The sequence below is a fragment of the Vipera berus genome (genome assembly GCF_964194415.1).
Source record: "Vipera berus genome assembly, chromosome: 12".
Taxonomy (NCBI): domain Eukaryota; kingdom Metazoa; phylum Chordata; class Lepidosauria; order Squamata; family Viperidae; genus Vipera; species Vipera berus.
This window is the reverse complement of record NC_138215.1, coordinates 17,261,835-17,285,888: the sequence shown is the minus strand read 5'-3', so window position 1 is coordinate 17,285,888 and position 24,054 is coordinate 17,261,835. Positions and strand designations below refer to the sequence as shown.

General features: G+C 43.6%; 1 protein-coding gene across 17 annotated transcripts in view; it reads left to right on the top strand.

The window, feature by feature from the left end:
* CELF6 (CUGBP Elav-like family member 6) overlaps positions 1–4,851 on the top strand; it is a gene marked incomplete at both ends in the record, with an annotated part of 109,445 nt that extends 104,594 nt beyond the window's left edge. For 6 of the 17 annotated variants that reach the window (XM_081337758.1, XM_081337771.1, XM_081337759.1 and 3 more), the window contains 5 exons: positions 697–846; positions 2,313–2,375; positions 2,582–2,662; positions 3,215–3,298; positions 4,724–4,851. In XM_081337758.1, the coding sequence (XP_081193884.1) occupies positions 697–846; positions 2,313–2,375; positions 2,582–2,662; positions 3,215–3,298; positions 4,724–4,851 (506 nt within the window). Of the gene's footprint in view, positions 1–696; positions 847–2,312; positions 2,376–2,581; positions 2,663–3,214; positions 3,359–4,723 lie in introns of all 17 variants that reach the window. The other 11 variants (XM_081337763.1, XM_081337762.1, XM_081337765.1 and 8 more) reach the window with 3 other exon arrangements.
* Positions 4,852–24,054: the final 19,203 nt, after the last annotated feature.

Sequence of the window (24,054 nt, the reverse complement as noted above, 5' to 3'; positions counted from 1 at the left end):
CTGTTTCTCAAGCTCGGTGATTCTAAGACGTATGGATTTCAGCTCCCAGAAGTTGCCAGCCAGCAAAGCTGGAAGTTGAAGCCCACACTTCTAGGAGTTGCCAAGGATGAGAAACATGGTTTTAAACTATAAGCCACCTAGAGTCACTTTGAAGTTGGGTGGTCTCCAAAAGTAATGAACAAGCCAACAAATGTCCGCCGTACAAAGAACGGTTGCAGGAACTGGACATGTCTAGTTTAATGAAAAGAAGGATGAGGGGTGATATACTAGCAATGTTCCAATATTTGAGGGGCTGCCACAAAGAAAAGGGAGCCAAGCTATTCTCCAAAGCAGCTGAAGGCAAGACAAGAAGCAACGGATGAAAACTAGTCAAGGAGAGAAGCAACCTAGAACTAAGGAGAAACTTCCTGACAGTTAGAACAATTAACCAGTGGAACAACCTGCCTCCAGAAGTGGTGAATGCTCCGACAGTGGAAGTTTTTAAGAAGAGATTGGACAACAATTTATCTGAAATGGCTTCCTGCTTGAGCAGAGGGTTGGACTAGAAGATCTTCCAATTTGCTTATTCATTCCACAAGATTTCCAGAGATACAGCGGGAAGCAAACCATCTTAGCCATATTCATGCTTCCTTCCCCTTTCCGGCTCAGTCTTAATTTCTCTGCCTCTCTTTGCCTTCTCTCTTCTGGGTGCTTCAGGTACAAGCACACCTCCAGGGATCAGCACAGCTCCAGTCCCCAGCATAGCTACACCCATTGGTGTCAATGGGTTTAGCCCTCTCCCACCACAGACTAATGGACAGCCAGCATCGGAAACCATTTACACCAATGGGATCCATCCATACCCAGGTAAGATTTGGGACAGAGAAAGGGTCGTCAATGGAGGCAGTTCTGAGCGTAGCCATCTGTGCCAAAGCAGAGGAAAAATATCCTCTCTCAGCCCTGCGACTCGTTTCGTTCCCACCCCAGATCTCAGCCCCATACAGCCACTGAGCCCACACCCTGCCTTGTGATGTTTTCATTACAGGGACTATCACCTGTCCTCCTTTAGGATAGAAAACCTGCCTTGTGATTTGCAGTTTGTGACCTTTCCAACAATAGGGGAAGCTGGATTCCTTTAACCACCCTGTGCGTCACCTCATGTCCATGAAGATTTGCTGAAGGACCATGGCCAAAAAGAGAGAGAGAAAGAGAGAGAGAGAGAGAGAGAGAGAGAGAGAGAGAGAGAGACAGAGACAGAGACAGAGACAGAGACAGAGACAGAGACAGAGAGACAGAGACAGAGACAGAGACAGAGACAGAGACAGAGACATGGGCACAGCTTACTTAACAAGCACCTCACTTAGTGATGGAAGTTCTGATCCCAATTGTAGTTGTAGGTGGAGGACTTTCAGCAACTGCCCAGGGGAGAGTGACTTGATGCATTAGCCAGGGGGTTTCGTGGTTGCTGGGAGTCTTGCAATAACGAATAAGGCTCTGCAAAGTTGGCCTGGGAAGAAGACATGGATAACTTCATGAGCACAGAGAGTTAAAGTAAGAATGAGGAGGTCATTCTTGCACAAAAAAGACTACAGAGCAGTGTTTCTCAAAGCTGGCCACTTTTAAGACCTGTGGACTTCAACTCCCAGAATCCCCCAGCCAGCAGGTGCTGGCTGGGGAATTCTGGGAATTGAAATCCACAGGTCTTAAAGGGACCCAGTTTGAGAAACACAGCTAGAGACAGAAGCTTATAAGCTGCTTATTTTGTACCATCCATAAAGGGTGGCAATTCACGGTTTGCAGGAAGTGGAATCTGAAACCAGGTACTAGGTACAGCCTCAAATTCCAGTTCCTGCAAACTACTAACAGCTCATTCCAAGTTTCCAGCATCCCCAAAATGCAGTTCAGATGTTGCAAAGGTAAGGTTTAAGATGGCGGTACTAGGGCTTCCCTTAATTAAATTTTGGCTGAGTCCGTTGGTTGAACTACTGGTACTGCGGACTGTAAACCTGCCCAACAGGACACTGGGGTTGTTCCAGTTATGCAGGCAAGATCAATCATGACCTTCTTGGTAATGAGCTCCGCTGTTCCTCCAGATGTTGCTAAAAGCCATCTCCCACTTACGTGAACTGGGAAACCAAGAGGGGAAAGGAGGATGGGAACTGGCACGCCAACCACATCTGGATGGCCACAGGTTGCTCTACCAGGGCTTGCAAGTCAAAGAGGAGGATCAGGTCCCCTCCTGGTAACTTTGAGCCCTGGTCACGTGGCTCTGACAGCTGTTCCCCAATGGACTCTGCTTATTCTTGACCTTCTTCCTTCTTTTCTCTTCCCAGCTCAAAGTCCCACCGTGGCAGACCCCTTGCAACAAGCCTACGCAGGCATGCAGCACTATGCAGGTGTCAACATTGCTTTGGCCCTCTGTCCCCCCTTCCTCCTCCCCCCCCCCCCCGGTCTTTTCCTTTCTGGGCTTCTGTCCCTTGTGATGCAAAGTGGGAGCGGGGTGTGTGGCAGAGGCAACCGGCTTTGCTTGTTTGGCATCTTCTCCCGTGAAAGCAGAGTGTTATGCTTGCTTGGGCCTGATCCTTCTGTTTTTGTGTTCTAGCAGCATATCCAGCCGCCTATGCACCAATCAGCCAAGCCTTCCCACAGCAGACTCCCATAATCCCCCAGCAACAGAGAGAAGGTGAGTAGGAATGCAAAAGTTGGGTCTTGGGGAGGAGGAGGGGAAGCCCATTCCACAAGGCCCACAAGGTCTTCTTCTGAGCAACTTCCTTTTGGGGGGAGGGGGTCAAGATCAAGGTGGCTTTGTAGAAATGTGAAAGAGACCTGTCTAAAAGTCTCAGTAAGAGAATAGTAAATACACAAGAGAAGAGTTTAAAAAAAAAGAATCTAAATGTTATAGAAGTTAGTCTGCCTTTCAGGAGAGCATGCAGGGTTGAAAACATTGTAGATTATGCCATATGACTGTTGGCCATTTTAGCTAAGGATTCGGGGAATTGAAAACCAATACATTTGGAAGGCATCTGAGAGGGGAAGATTTACTTAACAAATCAATGGTGGGGATTAATTACTTTTTAAGCTCATTGACAAAACCCAACGCATTAAGGATTCAAATGCGACGGCGTACAAGAAAGTTGTTCAGTACTCGGTAGTTGACAGTTGTTTATACTTGGCCTTTTTTGCACTTACCCAACTTCTTGTCCCCTGTTTGGTGTACCCTACGTCGCCATCCTAGGTCCTGAAGGCTGTAACCTCTTCATTTATCACCTGCCCCAAGAGTTTGGCGATGCAGAACTCATGCAGATGTTCCTTCCTTTTGGCAGCGTCATCTCTGCCAAAGTCTTTGTTGATCGTGCCACCAACCAAAGTAAATGCTTTGGTAAGTTCCAACAGGCTTACTTCAATGTTCCCTTATCAGCTGCTTTTGCTTTCAACTAGGAATGCTTTGAGACAAGTTAGGCCAAAAGGCGAAATGTCAGCAAAGGACATGCTAGTGGTCAAAATGCGGATTAAAGTTGAATATTCACAAGACCCAAGAAATAGTCCAGTAGAATTTACAGTCCAAGTTAGAAATTAGAGAAAGAAGCAGATGAACAGACCGAGACTTTGACCTAAGTCCAAGGCACCCAGACTTGAGTCTAGAACGGAGATCAGAGATAAATTACTCTCTGAATTAATTTCCTAAATAAATAGGCTGGTAATCTCAGCGCAATAACTTCATCCAACCTTGTATGAAAATCTCTTGCCAGATAGTGGCATTTTCATCCTGGAATCTTGTAAGGTCCCATGTGAAAAGAGCAATATCTTGTGAGATTTGGCCAACTTCTCAGATTTCAGCCATTAAAAATTTCAGCCAGCAAAGATGTGCGAAAGCAATTAATTTTGGAATTTCCTAGAAGGCATCTGGGGCATGAGGGTGACTCCTAGGGCTGCTACACTACACAACTTCCAGGCTAGTATTTTGCTCGAGTTTTTATTTCTTTACTGGTTTCTTTAAACAATACCAAATTTCCAGTACCAGTGTTGAGATTATCGTCTTCTGAGCACAAAATTCAAACAGCCATAGTTGAAATCCGGTAGACCTTTATGCAACCAGGTGCTAACCAATTGAGAAGATTAATATCCACCTCCTTGGAGTTAGATAAAGGTCCATGGAATTGAAGGGCAGTTAGACTTAGTCTACTTGTCACTATCTAGGGACACAGTGGCTCAGTGGGTTAGGACGCTGAGCTTGTCGATCAGATGGTCGGCAGTTTGGCGGGTCGAATCCCGAGTGCCGCGTAACAGAGTGAGCGCCTGTCACTCATCCCAGCTTCTGCCAACCTAGCAGTTTGAAAGCACGTAAAAATGCAAGTAGAAAAATAGGGACCACTACGGTGGGAAGGTAACAGCGATCCGTGCGCCTTTGGCGTCTAGTCATGCCGGCCATATGACCACGGAGACGTCCTCGGACAAGCGCTGGCTCTGCGGCTTTGAAACGGAGATGAGCACTGGCCCCTAGAGTCGGAAACGACTAGCACACATGTGCGGGGGAACCTTTACCTTTACCACTATGTAGAGATTCTAGGCTGACACACACACCCCTTTTAACTCCACCTCCAAGTTCTGCCATTACTTCTCCTACACAGTTCAACTTATGGAACAAAAAGCCAAGGAGTGTGCCTTCTCTCATTTGCCTCTTCTAATCCTTTGCCAACCCCATCACCCCATCACTCACCTCTTTGGCTGGTGGCTCCCTTCCCAGGTTTCGTCAGTTTTGACAATCCAACTAGTGCCCAGGCAGCCATTCAAGCCATGAACGGCTTCCAGATCGGCATGAAGAGGCTAAAGGTCCAATTAAAGAGGCCAAAAGATGCAAATCGACCCTACTGATCCCTGTTCACCCCGGCTCGGAAAACAGGTAAGGCATTGGCAGGTGATGCTTCTGCCAGGTAACCAAGCTCAGGAAGACAATGGCAGAAATCTGCCTTTCCTTCCCAGATAAAAAGGGGGCAGAATGACCAACTTCTTAATTATGGGTGTCCATAGCGACTGGCAATAATGAAAGCCAGGCCATCCTGATGCAATGACTTGACTTACGTACCTGGGTCAAGGTGCATTGGGACACGTGTAGGTAAGGGTGGCAAGCTGAGGTCACCACGGGCAAGTCATTTGGGGCATCATTGCAGTTTGCTAGTTCCCACTATCCTTTGGGGAAGTGAAGGCCTGATTGGAAACTTTGCCCCAAAGAGAAACCAGCAGAGTGGAGAACCATGAAACGGGTGTCCAGTTTAAGGTGGAGGAACTCGAGGAGTTTGGCAGTTTGAGCCAAACTATATCATGGTGGGAAATATCTCACAGGGTACTTTATAGACGAAGTTCGCTTAATTTGCTCTTTGGTGAGTTACATAGAAAGAGGAGTCCTTTCTAAGCGGAAACATGTGAGTGTGTGTTTGCAAAAGAGAGGAAGAGAGGATCTGCCCACGTGCGTGCAAGTGCCTGTAGAAAGATAGAAGTCCAAGAAGAACTTTCTGGGTGAGATCAAAGGTTTATCATACTCCATTTTCTGTTGACCTAGCAAATGCCACTGGGAAATCCTCCAGGAAGAAATGAGTAAGAAAATATCCTTCTACTATTGATACTCAAGCCCATAACTATCTCCGATATGGTTGGGAATACAATGCCATCATGATTAGTGGTCATCAATATCCTTCTCCTCCATGAATCTCTTCAATGCTTTGAAAATTCATCCAAGTCGATTGCCATCACCAATTTTATGGGACTAAATTCCATCATTTGATGACCCGTTGGGTAACAAAGTACTCCCTTTTCTCATCCAGTTTTATTCAGCACCTCTGGGCTCAGCTCATATGAGACAGCCCCAGGCCTCCAATATGTACTGGGAGACAACACTGATTCTTACTCTAGCATAATTCCTGAATATGCTTAACACAGTAGGGCAGTGTTTCTCAACCTTGGGAAGTTTAAGACAGGTGGACTTCAACTCCCAGAATTCCCCAGCCAGCATAGAATTCTGGGAGTTGAAGTCCAGGTGTTTTAAACCTGCCAAGGCTGAGAAACACTGCAGTATGGTAAAGAAGAAAGTGATCGCTTTGTTAGTCCAGTTATCACTGCTGAAAAGTTAGACACTTATAGGGAGAAATGTTTTGGAGTAATTTACTGAGGAAAACTATAATGATGTATTTTAATGAGCACAAGTGAGGAATCAGCTTGATATAGATGTCCAGTTGAGGGGCAGCACTAGAAGAACTTACCCTCAAATTGAGCAAAATTTAGACTTGGTTACTTGGGTGAGAAATTCCAGAACTGGATGGGAATGTTAAGGACACCATCATGGAAAGAGGTTGGTAAGAAATATTTCCATACTGTTGCCAGGAACCTAATGGAATACAGGTCATCATCAGGAGAAGCTCAGTTTGAGGGAACATTTAGTTCTACTTTTAACATGCACATAGATGTGCAAATGCATAATATATGGGCACCGGGATAAAGATACACCTTTTGTGCATTGACAACCTCACTTCCCTCAACTACTCCATTGCTCTGCTTCTCTCCCAAGTGCCCCTTTTCTTGAACCCCCACTTAGTGAAATACCAGGTCAAATAAAAGGAGGAGAAAAGAGACTTCCTCTCAATTCGTACAGTTGAAATCTGATATAGATGCACTGATTGTAGATCTGTCAAAAAGAAGCCCAGCCTTTAAAGTCTTGTCACTACACCTCCTTTTTTATGACCCTGCAATCCCTTAATTCAGGATAGAGTCTGGGCGACTGGATGGAGCTGAGCATTTACTAGCCGGATGCCCTTCCTGATGCCTATGCGGAGTTCGCAGCAGATATTTGTCCTTTGCGCCCTAGGAGAGAAACATCTGCCTCTGCCTAGGATTGAACTCTCAACCTTCTGAGTGAGAAGCGAGCATCTTCATCAGTAGGCCACCACGCTGCTCATTGTCTTGTCACTGTAACAACCTCTTCAATTTCTGAAGGGCCATTGGAAACCATTCAGTGAGGTGGAGACTCCACGGAAAGGGGCTTGTGCCTTCTCTCCCCACCTCCCACTTCTCCAAACCTACTATAATCTACTATAATCTACTCCAGGATTGGAAGGAACTTGGTTTGACGAAGTGCAAAGGCTTTCAAATCATGTGGGATAGATGTAGAAAATCTATCTGATTCAGGGCAGGGGGCCCCAACCCCCGGTCCATGGACCGGTACTGGGCTGCGGCATGCCAGCAACCAGTCCGCACAAACAAGCAAAGCCCCATCCGTGGGATGCAGGCAGCACATGAAATCACACATTTTCCAGTCCACAGAAAAACCTCTCTCCACGGAACCGGTCCCTGGTGCCCAAAAGGCTGGGGACCTCTGATCTAGGGAGATGATGGAAGGAAAGGAAAATCTCCCTTCCTTGTAACATCCTCAGAGTCCAACTGATACTACTTCCAGCTCAGGGAATCTGGGGGTTCAAAATAGATAGTTGGCTTCAGGCAGCCAACATTGCGATTTCGAGCAACAAAGGGATAGATTTGTAGCTCAAGGGTTGAACTCTGGGGTTCCTGGTGCACTCTGAGCTTGAATGTTTGATCACAAGCAAACAACTCAGCTCAGAGAGCAACAAAATCTCCAGAGAAATCATTTTGTTTTCCTTTGAGTGACTTGCAAACAAGTTCATGAGTTTGCTTCCAATCCTAGTTTCGCTAGACGAACTCGGTAGAGTTGACCGAGAAGGCAGTCTTCTCAGCTCAGCATTCATTTTTATGGTTTGGAAAATGTTGAATGCCAATATGTACCAAACAATAGTTTGGAAGTGTAGAGAGCAGCTCTGTTCTTGGTTATTCTTGGATAGGATGAGCCGTTGGTTGCCAATAAGCTCATGCAAGAAAGCCATTATAAAACATGGTAAAAGGAGGGAGGTGTAACCAACCCCTTACTTGTGGGGTCTTTGATGCTCTCTGAGCTTGGTGGAGGGGTTTTTTCAGACAGTTCATTACCCAACTAGGTAACATCTTCTGTACACTGATGATGTTACCTAGTTGGGTAATGAAATGCCTGAAAGAAAACCACCAAGCTCAGAGAACACCAAGGACCTCTCCTCCTCCTCCTCCTCCTCCTCCTCCTCCTCCTCCTCCTCCCTCATTCTCTTCTAGAACTGATGATGTTACCTAGCTGGGTAATGAAATGTCTGAAAGAAAACCACCAAGCTCAGAGACCACCAAAGACCTTACAGTACTCCTCCTCCTCCTCCTCCTCCTCCTCCTCCCTCATTCCCTTCTAGAACTGATGATGTTACCTAGTTGGGTAATGAAATGTCTGAAAGAAAACCACCAAGCTCAGAGAGCACCAAGGACCCCACACTTCCACCTTGAACTACAAATATTCTCTTCAATTGACAAACTTCTACTTACAGTACTTTGGCCAAAGAAACCTCACCACAATAGGAGTCAGTAGAAAAGCAGTCAAGAAGGCTTACCAAAAGTCCAGTCCTAGATGTTGTTAATACAGTAGAAGTATCATATTTATGATTGGAAAAATACATTTACAATTCAATTTAGAATTGCTCAGGATAATTTACATATGCCTTCCCTAGAGTTATATTACTGAATTGAGATGAGCAATCACATAGTTTCACTTCTTTCTTTCTTTCTTTCTTTCTTTCTTTCTTTCTTTCTTTCTTTCTTTCTTTCTCTTTCTTTCTTTCTCTTTCTTCTTTCTTTCTTTCTTTCTTTCTTTCTTTCTTTCTTTCTTTCTTTCTTTCTTTCTTTCTTTCTTCTTTCTTCAGGGAATTGCTTTTTTAACCATCCCGTTTATATTTCAGTCTGGGACACAGTTCTTCTAAATGCATCACTTGGTTATATGCCATAAGGACTTTTTTTGACAATTTATTCCATTTTGAGTTCCATGGTTCCAAACCAAATTAGGAATTTGAAGAAGAACAAGGAGGGTAAAAAAAAAAGATTCCAAAGTGAAAAACCAAAAAAATAATTTGTCAGGCTTCTATCAGCTTTCTAAAATTATGGAAAGGAAGTTTTAAAAAAGCAAAGAAATCAACTTATTAGAAGAAATGCTGATGTCTCTTATTGACACGTTATTTTAATTTCTGGGGGACATGTTCTGGAATCAGTTATCCTATCTTCTGCTTTCCTAAGATAACATTTCTGCCTTCAGCTAGAAAACGGAGTTAGGAAGTCTACCTACCCATTGCTAAAAAAATGAAATCATCCCATACAAAAAAAGAAAAGAATTCAAGTATACATTTTTTTTATTTTTTATTTTAATTCCATTTATATCCCGCCCTTCTCCAAAGACTCAGGGCGGCTTACAAGCTTAGCAGATGATATCACCCTGTATTTGCTGATTCGTTGGTAGAAATGCAAATTTAATTTGTCCTACTTGAAACAGAAATGCAGGATCATCCACCCTGGAGAGAGGATTGGGACTAGATGCTCAACCAGAAGACTATCCCAAAAGTGCTTTTTTAAAAAGGCAACTGAACTTCATTCTCCCTTAAAGACATTTCGCTTATCATCCAAGAAGCTTCTTCAGTTGTGACGGAAGGGTGGAGAATGGAAGGATTCAGTCAGAGCTGAAGAAGCTTCTTGGATGAGAAGCGAAACGTCTTCAAGCAAAAAAACAAGAAAGTTCAGATGCCTTTTGAAAAAGCACCTTTGGGACAAACTACGATCTAGAGGACTGAGAATCTCCGTAGACTTCTCTGCAGAAGACTGTCTGGTCTCCCCCCCACACTTTTTTTTTAGCTCTGTTTGGACTGAACCAGTTCCATGAAAGGGATCCGGGATGGACAGCTGGGTGGGGGAACTTTCTGAAATAGTTCTAAAGTGGAAGCGGAACCACCAGAAGAAACAGTAACACAACCTGGGAACTCTATCAAACCAATTCATTTTTTTCCCTTTATATTTTTGTTTCCTCCGACCCACCCACTACTGTGTATCTCTAACCAGACCAGGCCAATCATAGCTCCAAGGATGACCCCACAGTTGCCTAGCAACCCTCTAGCTGTTATGGGAGGTCCAAACACAAAACTCTCCCTTCCAAATTATCTGAAACTGTAAGTGACTTCACTCATGTTGTCATCGATCTCTCCGATGACGCCATGTGGCCAGTTGTAATCTTGTTGCATGAACTTGACGTTGATCTTTCTATATCTCTGCTTTATTTTTTTTATTTTTTTATTTTTTATTATTATTATTATTATTATCAGTTCTTCTTCCCACCCACCCCTTCCTCTTCTCTTCTGGCAGTTGTGCAGTGCCATATTGATGCCCATGGTGGATAGTTTTTGGAGTGTTGATTGGTCAGTCTTTTACTAGTTGTGGATTCTTTGAGCCCATAAATTCCACTTTGTCCTCCTTCGTATCTTCTTCTTTTCCTCTCTGTTGTGATGTGACAATGATGTGTGTGCCCTTTATGTATGATCATGATGGCTGGATAAAACGGTTGGGGGTTGACCTAAGAAATCAGGCTGTAGAAGAAATAGCAAGATGGGTCACCCAATTTCCCTATTTTCCTCATACGAGTCCTGGTTTGTTGGATCTGATCTTTCATAATCCTTTTCTCTAGGGCGTCCAAGCAGCATCTACCTAGCTATCTAACAGGGCTACTTCAATCTGGATTTCTGCTTTGGAGGGTTGGATTAAATGGCCTCTTCCAATTCTTACCTTCTAGGATTCCCAAAGTTTATGGAAACTCAAATCCAACTTATCTGAAGATCACCAGGCTGGAAAATTATAATTGTTTATGTTTATAGTTGATACGTTACCCCACAAAAACAAAAGTCTATCGTTGCAGAAGCTTAAAAGATCTCCCTAGGGTTGATGCCAAATGCTCTTTCATAGGAGAGAAGTGCAGGCAGATGCTTTGTCTGTAGAAGCTTCAGAGTCAATTCCCAGCATCTTCAAATGGTGCTGGGAAGAAGTATCTGAAACTTTAGGGAACTTGCCAATAAGCTCACAGTACTGGATCAACAGATCAGGGATCTGATGTGGTATAAAGCAGGTCTGAACTGCGATGTTTCAACAGGTATACGTACTTCGCCAACCTTGTCTGGCTTCAAAGCTAAGCAGGCTGATTAGAATTTGGATGAAACACCCAAAAGACCAGAAGCTGGACAAAGAGGTCAGAAATCAACCAATACTAGTTTAGCTTTGAGGTTAAAGAGATCCTAGAGCAGTGTTTCTCAGCCTTGACCACTTTAAGACATCTGGACTTCAACTCCCACAATTCCTCAGCTAGCCATGCTCAATTCTGGGAATTGAAGTCCACCCATTTCCAAGACTGGGAAGTTGAAGCCCATTTCTGGGAGTTGAAGTCCACCCATTTACAAGACTCCAACACAGTATTTCTCAACCTGGGCAACTTTAAGAAGAGTGGACGTCCAACTTCAGCATGGCTGACTGGGGAATTCTAGGAGTTCTCTTCAAAGCGGTCAAGGCTGTTCCAGAGACTAGCCAGACTTCAGAATTCAGCTTTTCTTGGGGCAGACATTGAATGCTGTTGTCCTTTGGGGGAGCCCCAAGTCGGACACGATTCCTCCCGCCGAGAATTTTGGAGGCCTTCTGTCAGAAGAGGTTCCTCAACGGACAACGCGTGTCCCTCTTTTCACCTTCCTTCACCGTCTCCTTCTGTCTTGCAGACTGGATGCCACGCGGCATACGAAGAGTATTCCCCTTGTCCCACGTGCCGTTTCCAGAACTTGTTAACTTTCTTTGCAACATATCACGGCGGAAAAAGGAAGCGATCAAAAGAGGTCAATGCAGAAGCGAAGCAGAGGTGCTCGGGAAAAGAAAGAGCTCGTTTCGCTCTATTTTTTTTTCCCTCTCTTTTTTTTAAAAATTTTACTTTTAATTTTATTTTTGCCCCTTCTTTTAAACTTTTTCAAATCGGTTGGAACTCGGTTTTTCTTTTTCATTTTGGCTTTTGGTGTTGTTGGGTTTTTTTGGTTTTTTTTATGATGACGATGATGATTTTGGTCTCTTTAAAAGGCAAGAAAACAAAACAAACAAAACACAACAAAACAAAACAAAACCAAGAAGGTGGTTGTGGCCAAAACTTGGAACCTGAGGGAAACAGGTGATGATGCTCTTTGCCGACTCGAAACTCCACGGACGGGAACGAGGCCTGTCTAGAAGACATTTCTTTCTTTTGGAAAATAATAATGAGGAGGAGGAGGAGGAGGAAGAAAGGGGGGGGAGGGGAGACAAAAAAAAAACCAAGCATCCCTCGCAGCAGAAGGGTGGGACTTTGCGAGAGAAAAGGTTGTGGGTGTGACGCCTGCAGCCTGGACCAGCTTCTCTCCAAAGCACTTGTCCGATTTTCAAGATTCAGAAGCGGGAGGGAACGAAAGGCCTAAACCAAAGCTGATGGGTTTGGACCAGGGAAACGCTTTTGTTTTCAAAGGGGAATGAAGAAAGAAAAAAAAAAGAAAATTGTTTTTTCCCACCTCTGTTTGGGAAAAGAGAGAGAGAGAGAGAGAGAGAGAGAGAGAGAAATCAGTTAACTAAGAGGATGTTGAACCTAACAGAAGAGAGAGAGATATATATAAATAGGTCTATATATCTTTTTTCCCATGGATTGAATGAGGTCACAGGTTTTTTGCCCCAGTCCTGGGAGATTGGATTAACTTCTTTCAAAGTCATATCATTCCTTAGAGTTTAGGGACCAAAGGACTATTGCTTTTTTTAATATATATATAAATATAAATATATATATATATATATATAAATTAATTAATTTAAAAAACAAAAGAAAAAAACTCAAAGAGGTTTAAAAAAAAAAAAGAAGAAGCAAGCAAGCAAGCAAGCAAGAAAATAACCGCTTCAAATCCAAGCTACAAAGTCATCCCGAAGAGAAGAAAGTGAGCGCCACGCAGAAGTCGCTTCGGGAACAACCTGGCTTAAGGCTGGTGGCTTTGTGACTGCATTGAATGCTGTAGGGCTTCAAGGAGCAAAACTGGGGCGCGGGTGGGGTTTTTTTGGGGGGGGGGACGGAACTATTTATCCCAGTAGCAATTTGTGCTCTCTCTTCCCCCCCCCCAGGATAGAGGCTTAGTTTACAAAAAAAAATGTTGGGGAAGGAGAGGAGAACAGGCTGTCTGCCCCTGATCTACATCTCCCAGGTTGAAAAAGAATATTTGGTCAGTGCCAGAAGATACACAGAACTAACGTGAACATCACTAGTGGCCCTTCTGTAGACTGTTAGATCTTGTGGCTCAGCCTGTCTAACTGAGGCTGCCCTGTTTGAGACTCAAAAGGCCAACGTGGGCCTCCTAGGTTGCGCAGGAGAGACCCTGCTCCTAAAAATAGGCAGAGTTCATCCAGAGCAAAACTAAATTTGATTTAACTTACGTTCAAGATGGGCTTATTTCCCATGTACTTCAGAACGTCGTTTGGCCGTTCATTGTGAAATTTGGGGAGGGGGGGCAAATTCTGGAGGTCTTTGGAGGATGAGCCCAAAACTTTAAGGAGTGGCAGAAGAGGCTGGGGACTTTGCATCCCGATGTCCATGGATCAAGAACAGCTGCCTGGGATTTAGAGCAGTACTTTAACTGGGGGTATTTAGCCCAAAGGGTTACTTTGGGCCCGTCCTGGGATAATGGAGCAATTTGCAAATTGCTTCTTTGTGAGTTGAGTTCCATTTTAGGATTGAATTGCATTTTAGGATTGTTCTTTTATATTTGTGTAAAACGAGAGTCTTTTTTGGGGGGGGGATGTGGAGATAATTATATTATTCAAGACTAGAGAAAGGAATTGTTGGATCAAACCATTTAAAAACCACTGATTTAGAGACAGGTTTTTCCTTTCCATAGTAAGAGCTGCTTAGAATTAAACCCGGAACGTTGTTTTGGTTTTTTTTTGTGGAAAAAAAAAACCCCAGCCTGTTCCTTTATTCAGAATTTCTCCTTGCCCAGATTAATGGAACTTACTCTTAAGTAAGCATGTGCAAAATTGCATCCTTACTCTATATTTGAGGTCTTCTGGTTGCCCCATATTCCTGGAAGAAAACCAGGGATATTGAACATAACCCCCAAGACTAACTAATGTATCTTACTTTTCAATTCACTTTAGTATCCCCTCCCGCACCCGCTCCAAAAAAAAAAAAAATTAAAAAGGGTTTAGGCTCCAGAAACTGCCTTAATGCATTAATACCCAGTCCCTCTGGAAATTATCTATTATCTATGTTAAAAAAAAAGAAGAAAAAAGAATCTAACCGAAATTCAGGGTGAATCAATGAAAGACCACTGATGTATAACATCTGGCCACAGATAACTCTATATCACTAAGTTTTGAGTGGTCATTAGCCAAAATAGAAAATTCCCACTTTTAACTAGTGTACTCTTAGAAAACTTACATGTTTGTTGCATGATTTGCCAGGGAAAAAATAAATTAATGCCGCCCGCTCTCTCACGATCAACTGAAGTCAAAAGGATGGAGAGTACATTTCATATCTGTCTTGAAGCCCAAGACAACTTTTGAGTAACTTTTCAGTCTTTTTTTTTTGACTGAAGGGGCAGCTGGTAGATTGGGGATGCATTTGTCTTTACTCCCAGTAATCATATTTTTCAATCAATCCAACCCCAACCCCCCACCCCTCCCAATAGAAGAGACTTTTTGAGTTCTGTAGAGCCACTGAAGGTATGGAAGAAGCTTTTCCAAACCGTATTTCAAGGGGCTAAACTTGGTTTTAGACGCTTAAAATGTCTACTAGAGAAAGGGACACAGTATTCATCCATCACAAAACAAAATCAAGGACGATGTTAAAATAACACCTTCATGATGTGTACGTGTGTATGTGTGTGCGTGTGTATGTGAACACACGCATAAATGCATGCACGCATACATTTCCTTTTTATCCTATTACACATGAAGGGCAGTTCTGAACACCTGGAAGGCAGTTCTGACCCCTGGAGCCAAGTAGCCATTTGTAAGGGTCAACCCAGTAGAGGCTTCCATGAAAGACAATACAACGAACTCCTGTCAGTTTCCACCACCATCTCCCTTGGACCACTTCAGAGCCCCAGAGGGCCATCTCCTCCCCATAGTCAGGCTCAGCCAATCCAGAAAGTTTGGGCGTAAAAATGCAAGTTCTTTCATTCCTGAATGAGCACCTTTCAAGGAGTCAGGATTTCATCCTTACTTATCTCCCCTCACCCTGAAACTATATAACTCCTAAATTCCTGATGGGTGGTGGAGAAGAACTCATAGTTCTAGCATGCTGGATTTTGCTCCAAGAAAAGATCTTTTAGAAAAACATCTCCCATCTAGTCTTCACGGCGTGAGCTCTGGCTTTGCAAGGGAGAGTCTTCAACAGGCATATTGAAAAGACACAAGACTTGTGGTTTTTTTGTTTTGTTTTTCATTTGATCATCACTCAGTAGAGGTCGATTGTAGAAGGGGGGAGAAAGAGGCCCGCAGATCCGTTGCCTTTGTAGAACCTTATCTCTGTGTCTCTTGTTGCACTGGTATGATTGCAGCCAAATTTAATATTGCTTTCTAGAATCTGCTGGATAGGATGAGGTCAGGGGAAAGTGGGAAGGAGGGAGGGAAGGGGAATTCAATTAAGGAAGTGCCAAATAAGAATGAAAGACACTTAAGATTCATGAAGGATCTGGAGGTTATCTGTCCTTCATGATTCATGTCCCCCAATGCGGTCACTCGGCCACTGGACTTCTTCGAATTCTTCTCTCGTTTTTTTTTTTCTCCCTTCCCTCTTTTCTGCTTTTTTAAACTTTTTGTGCTTCATTGTTAACATTTCCTAGTGGTTTTAGAACAGGATGCCTTTTTTGTAGCGTGATTTAGCACTGAACATAGAAGAGCGCCCCCCCCATTCGAAACAAATGAAAGCAAAGCAAAAAAAAGAATCAAAATGGGGGGGGGAAAACGACAATCGATTTTAGTGACCTTGTGGAAGTGGACTTTTTTCTAAGAGTAAAAGAAAAAGAAATGGCACACACACACACATATAACACACACCACGACGCACCCATATGTGCACTCACAAAAATACACATGCACGGCGACTGTTTTGAGGTGGGGAGTGGCATATGATAGTCTATTTATTCATAGCAGGGTAAATGGATGAAATGCAATTCTTTTTCCCACCGGCAATGAAGAATGAGAGGTTGGACGTAAAGCTGAAGTCCCGTGTATGAATGGTGCTCTTTCTTCTCACGCCTACTTTGAAAACCAGGCCGTGTGACTGTGCAAAAATAAGAAGTGGGATCCGCTTGCAGCAGGATCTCCATAATGGCTCGGTTCTTGGGATCCTCTGCACCAGGACAGGGCAAATTTTCAATGGCCAGGATCTATAGATCTATAGCCTTCCTTCAGAAATACTGAAGAGAATTGGGTCTCATATTGAGGGGGAGAGTTTGCTAAGATTCATGGGAAATTTGAAGGTTTAAAAAAAATTGATGGGATGGGATGCCAGATTGAGCCACTGGAAGGCTACCTGAGAAACTCATCTTTCAAAACTGCTTGACTAGCGCAGTTGCCTGGAACTAACAGCTGGCTAGACTTTAGTTTGGACCGAGAACAAAGCCATTGTGCTTGCTTATGTTGTCCATATTTCTTTCATCTGCTGTTCTCTCTTCATCATTTCTTGAAGTAGTTTCCCCAAAGCTAGTGAAAGTTGCCAGAATCCGTAGCCAACCATCAGGCTGAAGAAAGCTAAGTTACGGGGCTTTGTTTGCCCTATAACTGATTCTGTCCACCTTGAAGAAGTCCTATGAGGACTTATCTGCAAGACCCTTTCAACTGAAGCAACTCTCCTTGCGGTTTTTGTTGACGAGCCCTGGACACTTGACTTGAGAAAGGATGCTTGGAGTAATGACAGTAGATTGGGGATTTGGGGTGTTCATTTGGGTCCTTTCCTAGCAGTTTTAATCCATTCCCCACTTTTAAATAGTAGGAAATAGTTGGGTAATGAAACATCTGCAAGCAAACAACCAAGTTTAGAGAACACCAAGAACTCCACATGGTAGGAAAATCGTTCTGTAAGAAAGGGGTGGATGCATCATCTCGGCTTCTTCCTTCAACCTCCACGTTCAGTTTGCCACTATAACAGCAGGACCCCATTTCTGCTCATGAAAGATGCTTCATTTCCAAAGCGTTCTTTGGCCACCCAAACAGTAGGTCACGAGCAAGGAAGCCGTCATCTGGGTTTGAAGGTCTCTTTCTGGTTCATCTAGTCAATGTCAAAAATCTTTTATTTACATAGGAGCTCAGGCAGTGTGGAAAAGACAATGGACAACCCTCGTGAAAAACATTCCTTGCCTATCTTCATCGTAAGGTCAGGATGTGGAAGAAGATATTCATTGAGACATTTTTCTTGTCCTTTCAGCCCTTATACGGGGGAGAAATGGAAGCAATCTTTCCCTGGAGGGAACGTTGGATGGAAATTGACTTGTGGGTCAGGCCAAAGATCTGAGATTTTATTAATGCCAGGAGATTCCTGTGAGACCTTTCATTTTCTTCAGGGTCTGGGCCAGTGTTTCTCTATCTTCTTTTGAACCAGCCCTCTGACCTTTTGAAGGACACATTCTTGCTCCTTCTTCTCTAACCCTGTTCATCTAAGGGTGATAGACCCTGCTAAGCTCCATGTTTATGGCTTCAGAGAGTGTTCATTGCTCCCTCTCCATAACTGTTTCTACAGAGGTAGAGAACATAGAATCTGAAGGTTGGAGGGGACCTTGGAGGTCCTCTAGTCCAATCCTCTGCTCAAGCAAGAGACCCTGTACCATTCTAGACAAATGGCTGCCCAGTCTCGTTTTGAAAACCCCCAACAAGGAAGCATCCACAACTTCAGGAGGTAAGCTGTTCCACTGATAAAATTGCTCTCGCTGTCAGGACATGTCTCCTTAGTTTTAGGATCTCTCCACCCATTGCTCCTTGTCCTGCCCTCTGGTGCTTTGGAGAATAGACTGACCACTTCTCTGTGACAGCCCCTCAAGACTGCTATCATGTCACCCATCAATTGTTCATCATATGGTTTAGCTTCCAGAGCCCTAATCATAATAACCATAATAGAGTTGGAAGGTACCCTGGAGATTTTCTAGTCCAACCCCCTACTCAGGCAGAAAACCCGAGTTTGTCCAATGGCTGTCCAGTCTCTTCTTAAAAACTTCCAGTGTTGAAGCATTCACAGCTTCTGGAGGCAGGCTGTTCCACTGGTTAATTGTTCTCACTGTCAGGAAATTTCTCCTTAGTTCCAGGTTGCTTCTCTCCTTGATGAGTTTCCATCCGTTGCTTCTTGTCCTGCCTTCAGGTGCTTTGGAGAATAGCTTGACTCCCTCTTCTTTGGGGCAGCCCCTGAGATATTGGAACACTGCTATCATGTCACCCCTCGTCCTTCTCTTCATCAAACTAGACATATCTAATTCCAGCAACCGTTCCTCATATGTTTTAGCCTTCAGTCCCCTGATCATCTTTGCTGCTCTTCTCTGCATTCCTTCTAGAGTCTTTGTTGCGTTTCTATGCACTCTTTCTGAGATCTCAATATCTTTTTGTATCATGACAATTAGACCTGGATGCAGTATTCCAAATGTGGGTTGTAATACTCAGAAGCCCCTGCTGATGCTTTCCCAACTTCAGAGAGAGTCAAGAGGGGATCACACTATGAGCAAGGGGAAGTTGTTCCACACAAACTCTCCTTAGCGTTTCAGTCTTGTCAATATCATCATCTATCTTGCCATCCCTCCACCTACATAGCTACCCAGCCTATTGTTATGCTGGTAGGAAAGCTAATCATAGACAAGGGAGGCTAGAGAGGCTTCTCTCAAGGCCAGCTGTCAAAAACCATCAAGGTTTCCACTCTCCAGTTTTCCAGACACATTCACAAAAAGAAGACAATGTTGTCTATAAATCTGTAAACTAGATTTATGGCCAATGTTTGTTACTCTCGTGGTGTAGGCCTTTGTAAGGGGCAACTGGGGGGTACAAGAAAATCCGTCCGTTGTCACAGTTGATTTTGGGCCAAGGTCAAGGAAGCTTGGGAGGAAAAAAAATCTGTCAAGGAAATCCGTCATATTTTTTTCATGATATTAAAAGCACAGAAAGATGCATGCCGCTTTCAGTAATATCCCTTCTTTGCCAGCCATTTCTTTTTCTTCCCAGATATTTGATCAGGAAAACATGAACAACGATCGGTGGAATATGTTGGGTGCACATATTGTGCCGTTGTGAATGTTGCAGGGTGTTTTTTTTTAAATGCGTCTATTCTCTGCCACTGCTTGATACCTTTAACAATGATGACCAAGGAGAAGGATTGATAGCTCTAATTTTGTCAACATTCTAGGCTTGTCAGAATGAAGGGATCCGAGTTTCGCCTTACAGCAAAGCATTTTTTTAAAAAAATGTAAATAACATTCCTTTTAGTTTTAGAAAAAGAAGTCCAGGGATGGTGGAAATGAACAGCCTTGCAGGGTATGAGGTGAAGGCAGACAACTTAAGGTGCCAAAGCCTGAATGTGTCCAGTTCTGTATATAAAATGGAAGAAAGATAACATATTGTGGTATCTCCTTATTTCTAATTTTAAGGAGCTTCTCAAACATAGGTACCCTCTAGGTCAGCGGTCTTCACCCTTGGCAACTTTAAGACTTGTGGACTTCAATTCCCCAAAATTCCTCAGACAGAATCTCTGGGCGTTGAAGTCCGCAAGTCTTAAATCTGCTAAGGGTGAAGACCCCTCAACTAGATGGGTTGACTTCAAGTTCAAGAATTTTCAATGGTGGATATGCCACTCTGAACATTCTGGGATTTAAGTCCACACATCTGAAGAGTGCCCATGTTAAGAGAATGCTATCTACTCTGTTGGCTACTGTTTTCATATGCTAAACTCCCAGTGTCCATAACTGCTGAGTGATGAATGTGTAGGTCAGAGGTGGCCCCCACCCCTTATTTTAGAATCGCAACATCACCGAATTGCAATATAAAGCTTCATTTCAGCTTGACACCTTCTAAAGCGTTGCAAAGCACACAACAGAGGAACTGGGCCAGTGGCACTATATTCCGTGCGTGCAGCACAACCTGGTCAAATGTGGGCCTGGTGGACATGGGGAGGTGGGATTAGCTGTGTCCTGGGAAAGAGGAGAAAGGGTTGATGGAGGGGTTAACTCTCTCTGGAAGAAGGCAAAGTCATAGATTGGCCCTCCCCCCCAAAAGAAGGGGGGGGCTTCTCTATGGATTCTGTCTCCGAGTTTGACTTTCCATCATCCCGCAACCAGATTGAGCAAAGGGTGAAAGGAAATGGAGGTGCAGATCCTGTTGTAAGTATTGATTTCCAAGCTTTGTTTCAAAGACTTTTTCAAAACAAAAAAGCTGGCCCACCATTTTTGCAGCACCTGAAAGTCAGGCCCTCCTGTGGCATCAAGACTCTCCTGCAACAATATATGTGTTCTCCTCTTCCTGCCCAGATTAACAGCTGACTGGATCAGCTGGATCATGACCCAAACTTAACGGGAAGGAGAACTCAAGGCACAGACACATCCCACCAAAAATGGTCGCCCGCTACTGCCATAAAGCACAAACCGCTGACATCTTTAAGGGCTATGTTTTTGCTATTATGGTCTAGACATTAGATGGGACACAGAGTTGGGCAGTGGGTCTTACTGCAAAGCTACCTCTGATACAGAACCATCCTTCTTTTTCGTGTAGCCAAGTCCTTGCTGAAGATTTTTGTTACTTGTCATTTCCTAGAAAGCATAGAGGTTTTGAAGAAGGCAACTTGTAAGATTTTTATTTTATTTTTTAATTTTATAAGGGATTGCTGTAAAAGAATTATCCCTTAAAACAAATATTTTGGAACGTGAGGGGGCTAGTCTAGGCCGTGAATTCAGATGGGATCAATAGGCTTTCCTTGTATGGATCCCTCTAAATTCCAGCAGAACCAGCCCTTGCTGCTTAAATAGTAGGTCTATGAAAACGTACTTTGCTCAATATCTATTATCAAAAACAGTGCCATAAAATTAAATCTTCCTTTCTGGTTTCTTCAGTACAGACATCCTCCATATATCTGGAATTAAAGAACTTTTGGATCAAAGATTAAAGCTCTCCAGAGATCCATTTTCTCCCCTTTTTTTCATTCAGAGCATGATAAATTGGTAGGTCCGAGAATTTAGGCCACCAACAGAAGGCATGGAAAAAGGGACCACTGTTTCTAAGATGATGTTTGAAGGCCACCACCTCCAGCAAAGTGGCCAGTTTATGTGAAGGACTATGTTTGAGAAAATGACCCATTTCAAACAAACTTTCCACAACTGTTGTTCCTTTAGAAAGATCACGGTATGAATTGTAGATTTGGCTTTCTATATTTCTGTTCTTTCCCTCCATGAAACCACCAGTTTGACGTCCAGACTACAAGCACAGGGAAGTGGAAACATTTGGTTGTAAATGCAGTTATATTACTGAGTCAAAACCTTTTAAGAAAATCTGTACATTCTGCATTTTTTTTTCCACCAGGGTCATTTGAAAGCTGCCATCTCAGGTGGGCACACGGGATTTCAATAAAAATTACCCCTCCCCCACTCATTACCCGAATCTCATGCTCCTCTTCACCCCTTCTTCATAACTGCGTTGTTTTCTTTCAGCCCCACTAAGACTTAAAAATGTCAGCAGCAGGAAGACGTCGACAGCTATTCCCCAAATGTAAGATGCACATGAATTATGTAGGAAGCGGGGAGGTTTTGGGGTGGTAAGAATGAATTTGAGGAAAATGGCAACTTCAGTCATCATTCTCCAATCTGGTACCTGCTTAGAGGCTGATAGAAATTCAAGTATCTCCAGGATGGGGAAATCTGAATGAGGGTTGGTGAACAACCAAGTGAGGGTCTTCATCATCCAAAGTCTACTGTTGGACCAATTAATGAGATTTTTTTCCCTCAGTTGGTTACTCGTTTTAAGTAAGATCTTTGGCTACAGCATTCTCACCCTGGATAGCCAAGTTGATGTCGCTGAAGGCCCACATACAATGATTGCTTGTGCTCAAGTTTGGCTTTCTGAATAGCAATGCTCCTAATCTTAAGTCTCTCTTTCTTTTCCCATTCCCCTCCTGAATTTGGGAAGAGGAGCTTTAGGCCATCTCCACCCATTCCCATTCCCATTCCCATTGCACACAAAACACAAAACTCGTGGGCTTTTGGTTTCCATCCTTCAAAAAGGAACACTGCCTCCCAACGGTGGGGAGCACTTTTTGGCATTCCAGTGGATTATACGATTCTTTTGATTGGTCTTTCTTATGATTTCCTTGTAGTATAATAAAGACAAGACAAATGGGCGTTGTGATCTCTGTAGCTCTGTAGTTAAAAATGATAATTCTGCTTAGACTGAAAATAAAGCACAGTCCAGTGGGAATTTGACCAGATTGTTTGCGTGAGTCTCTTCTCAAGGAGTTCTCCTCCAAAACCTCTCCGCTCTTTGGAAGCAGGCTTCTCCACTTTATTTAACTAGTCTACTTTAAACCTCACCGTACCCTTGTATTCTTGCTGGGCGGAACAGCGCCAAAAACCTCACTTGGCTCGTGGTTATGCTTCCTGTCCAGTCTCCGGGAAATTCGTCAGCAAAGCTTAACTTGAATCTTGCGACACAGGTACTTCCTGCCTCCACAGGACCATAAATATGTTTCAGTTCTAAATGTTCAGAAGATACAGCTGCAGGGCTGACCATTTGTCTGTTAGAGCTCTTTGAGTCCAAGACAGAAACATTCCCAGCCCCAAAGGAAATAAGCAGATGAGGTCTCACTCTACGACCAGGTATTAAGCATCCGAAAGGCACCTCCTTGTAAGTAGAAGCTTACTCAGAACACAGGAAAGAAAAAGGATCCATTCCTAGATATGGTTATCTGATAAGCCTACTGAGCAAAAGTTTGGAACATTAGTAGGTCTCCCAGATGACATGTTGTTTAGACCAATGTTCCTCAACCTTGGCCACCTTTAAGGTGGCTGGACTTGCAGAACTCTCCACCCAGCATTCTGGAGAACTGAAGTCCACTCATCCTAAAGTTGCCAAGGTTGTGGAATGCTGGTCTCGAACCTCTTGTGCTCGATATCAACTCTGTCCCTTATTTTTTGCTCTGTTGATAGTACGAGGACTGGATTCCAGACTCCTACCCCCAAATTCCTAACATAACCTTTTTTTCAAATAAAACCCTACTTTATCTCCTCTTCATCCTTGACCTTCTTTCCTATTGGCCCTTCCTAAGATAGCACACAACACAGCAGACAACGGAAAGTGAGAGGGAGATGATCCGGGAGGCAAGAGGGCAGTGACCTTAACTGCATCTTCTCCTAGTCCAGAAGTGGACAACCTGTAGCCACAAAGAAGTCTTCAGATCACGTTGGCTAAAACCCAAGTTGTGTTTCTCTGCCGTTTGCAGCAAGGGATCAATTGAAACTCAAGCACAGTCCAGAAACAAAACAGAAAGAGCAACAACAGATTTGCACCTCCAAAGCTGGTGTCCATCAATATATGTGATACAACAGTGCTTTTTTTGTATAAGAAAAAGGTGCCAGAACTCACACGTCATACAACCCGGCTTGCCTATCCTACAAGGTTCCATCCAAAAAAGGTGCCGGAACTCCGTTCTGAGCGTTCTATGAGAAAAAAAGCCCTGGATACACTCCTCACTCCCTCTAACTTGCCACAAAAATGGTTCAATGTGGCCTTGGGTCCCCCAACAATGGATTCCCCAGACCACCTGGATACAGGGAAATATATAGTCAGTCTTCACATAGTCTGGGAGGAGGAGAATAATAGAAATCCAAATCTTGGCACATCTTAAATCCTACTCTGAACTGAAACCGGATTGTTCCATAAAGGACCCAAAGGTCTGAAAGTGTAATCGCAACAAACAAATGACACCTAATCCCATGCACACAAATGGAGAAAGGGTGTGCAAAGGAAAGTTTCACCGCTGTCCTGCATAAACAAGAGGAAAAACACAACCTCTGCCGGCTGGTTTTGAAAAAAGGACCTCACAGGGGCACGAGAGATGATGTTGTTTTTTTCAAAGAGAATTTTAATAAGCTAAAACCACTTGCTTGCACGCACACGTTCTCTCTCTGGGGTTCT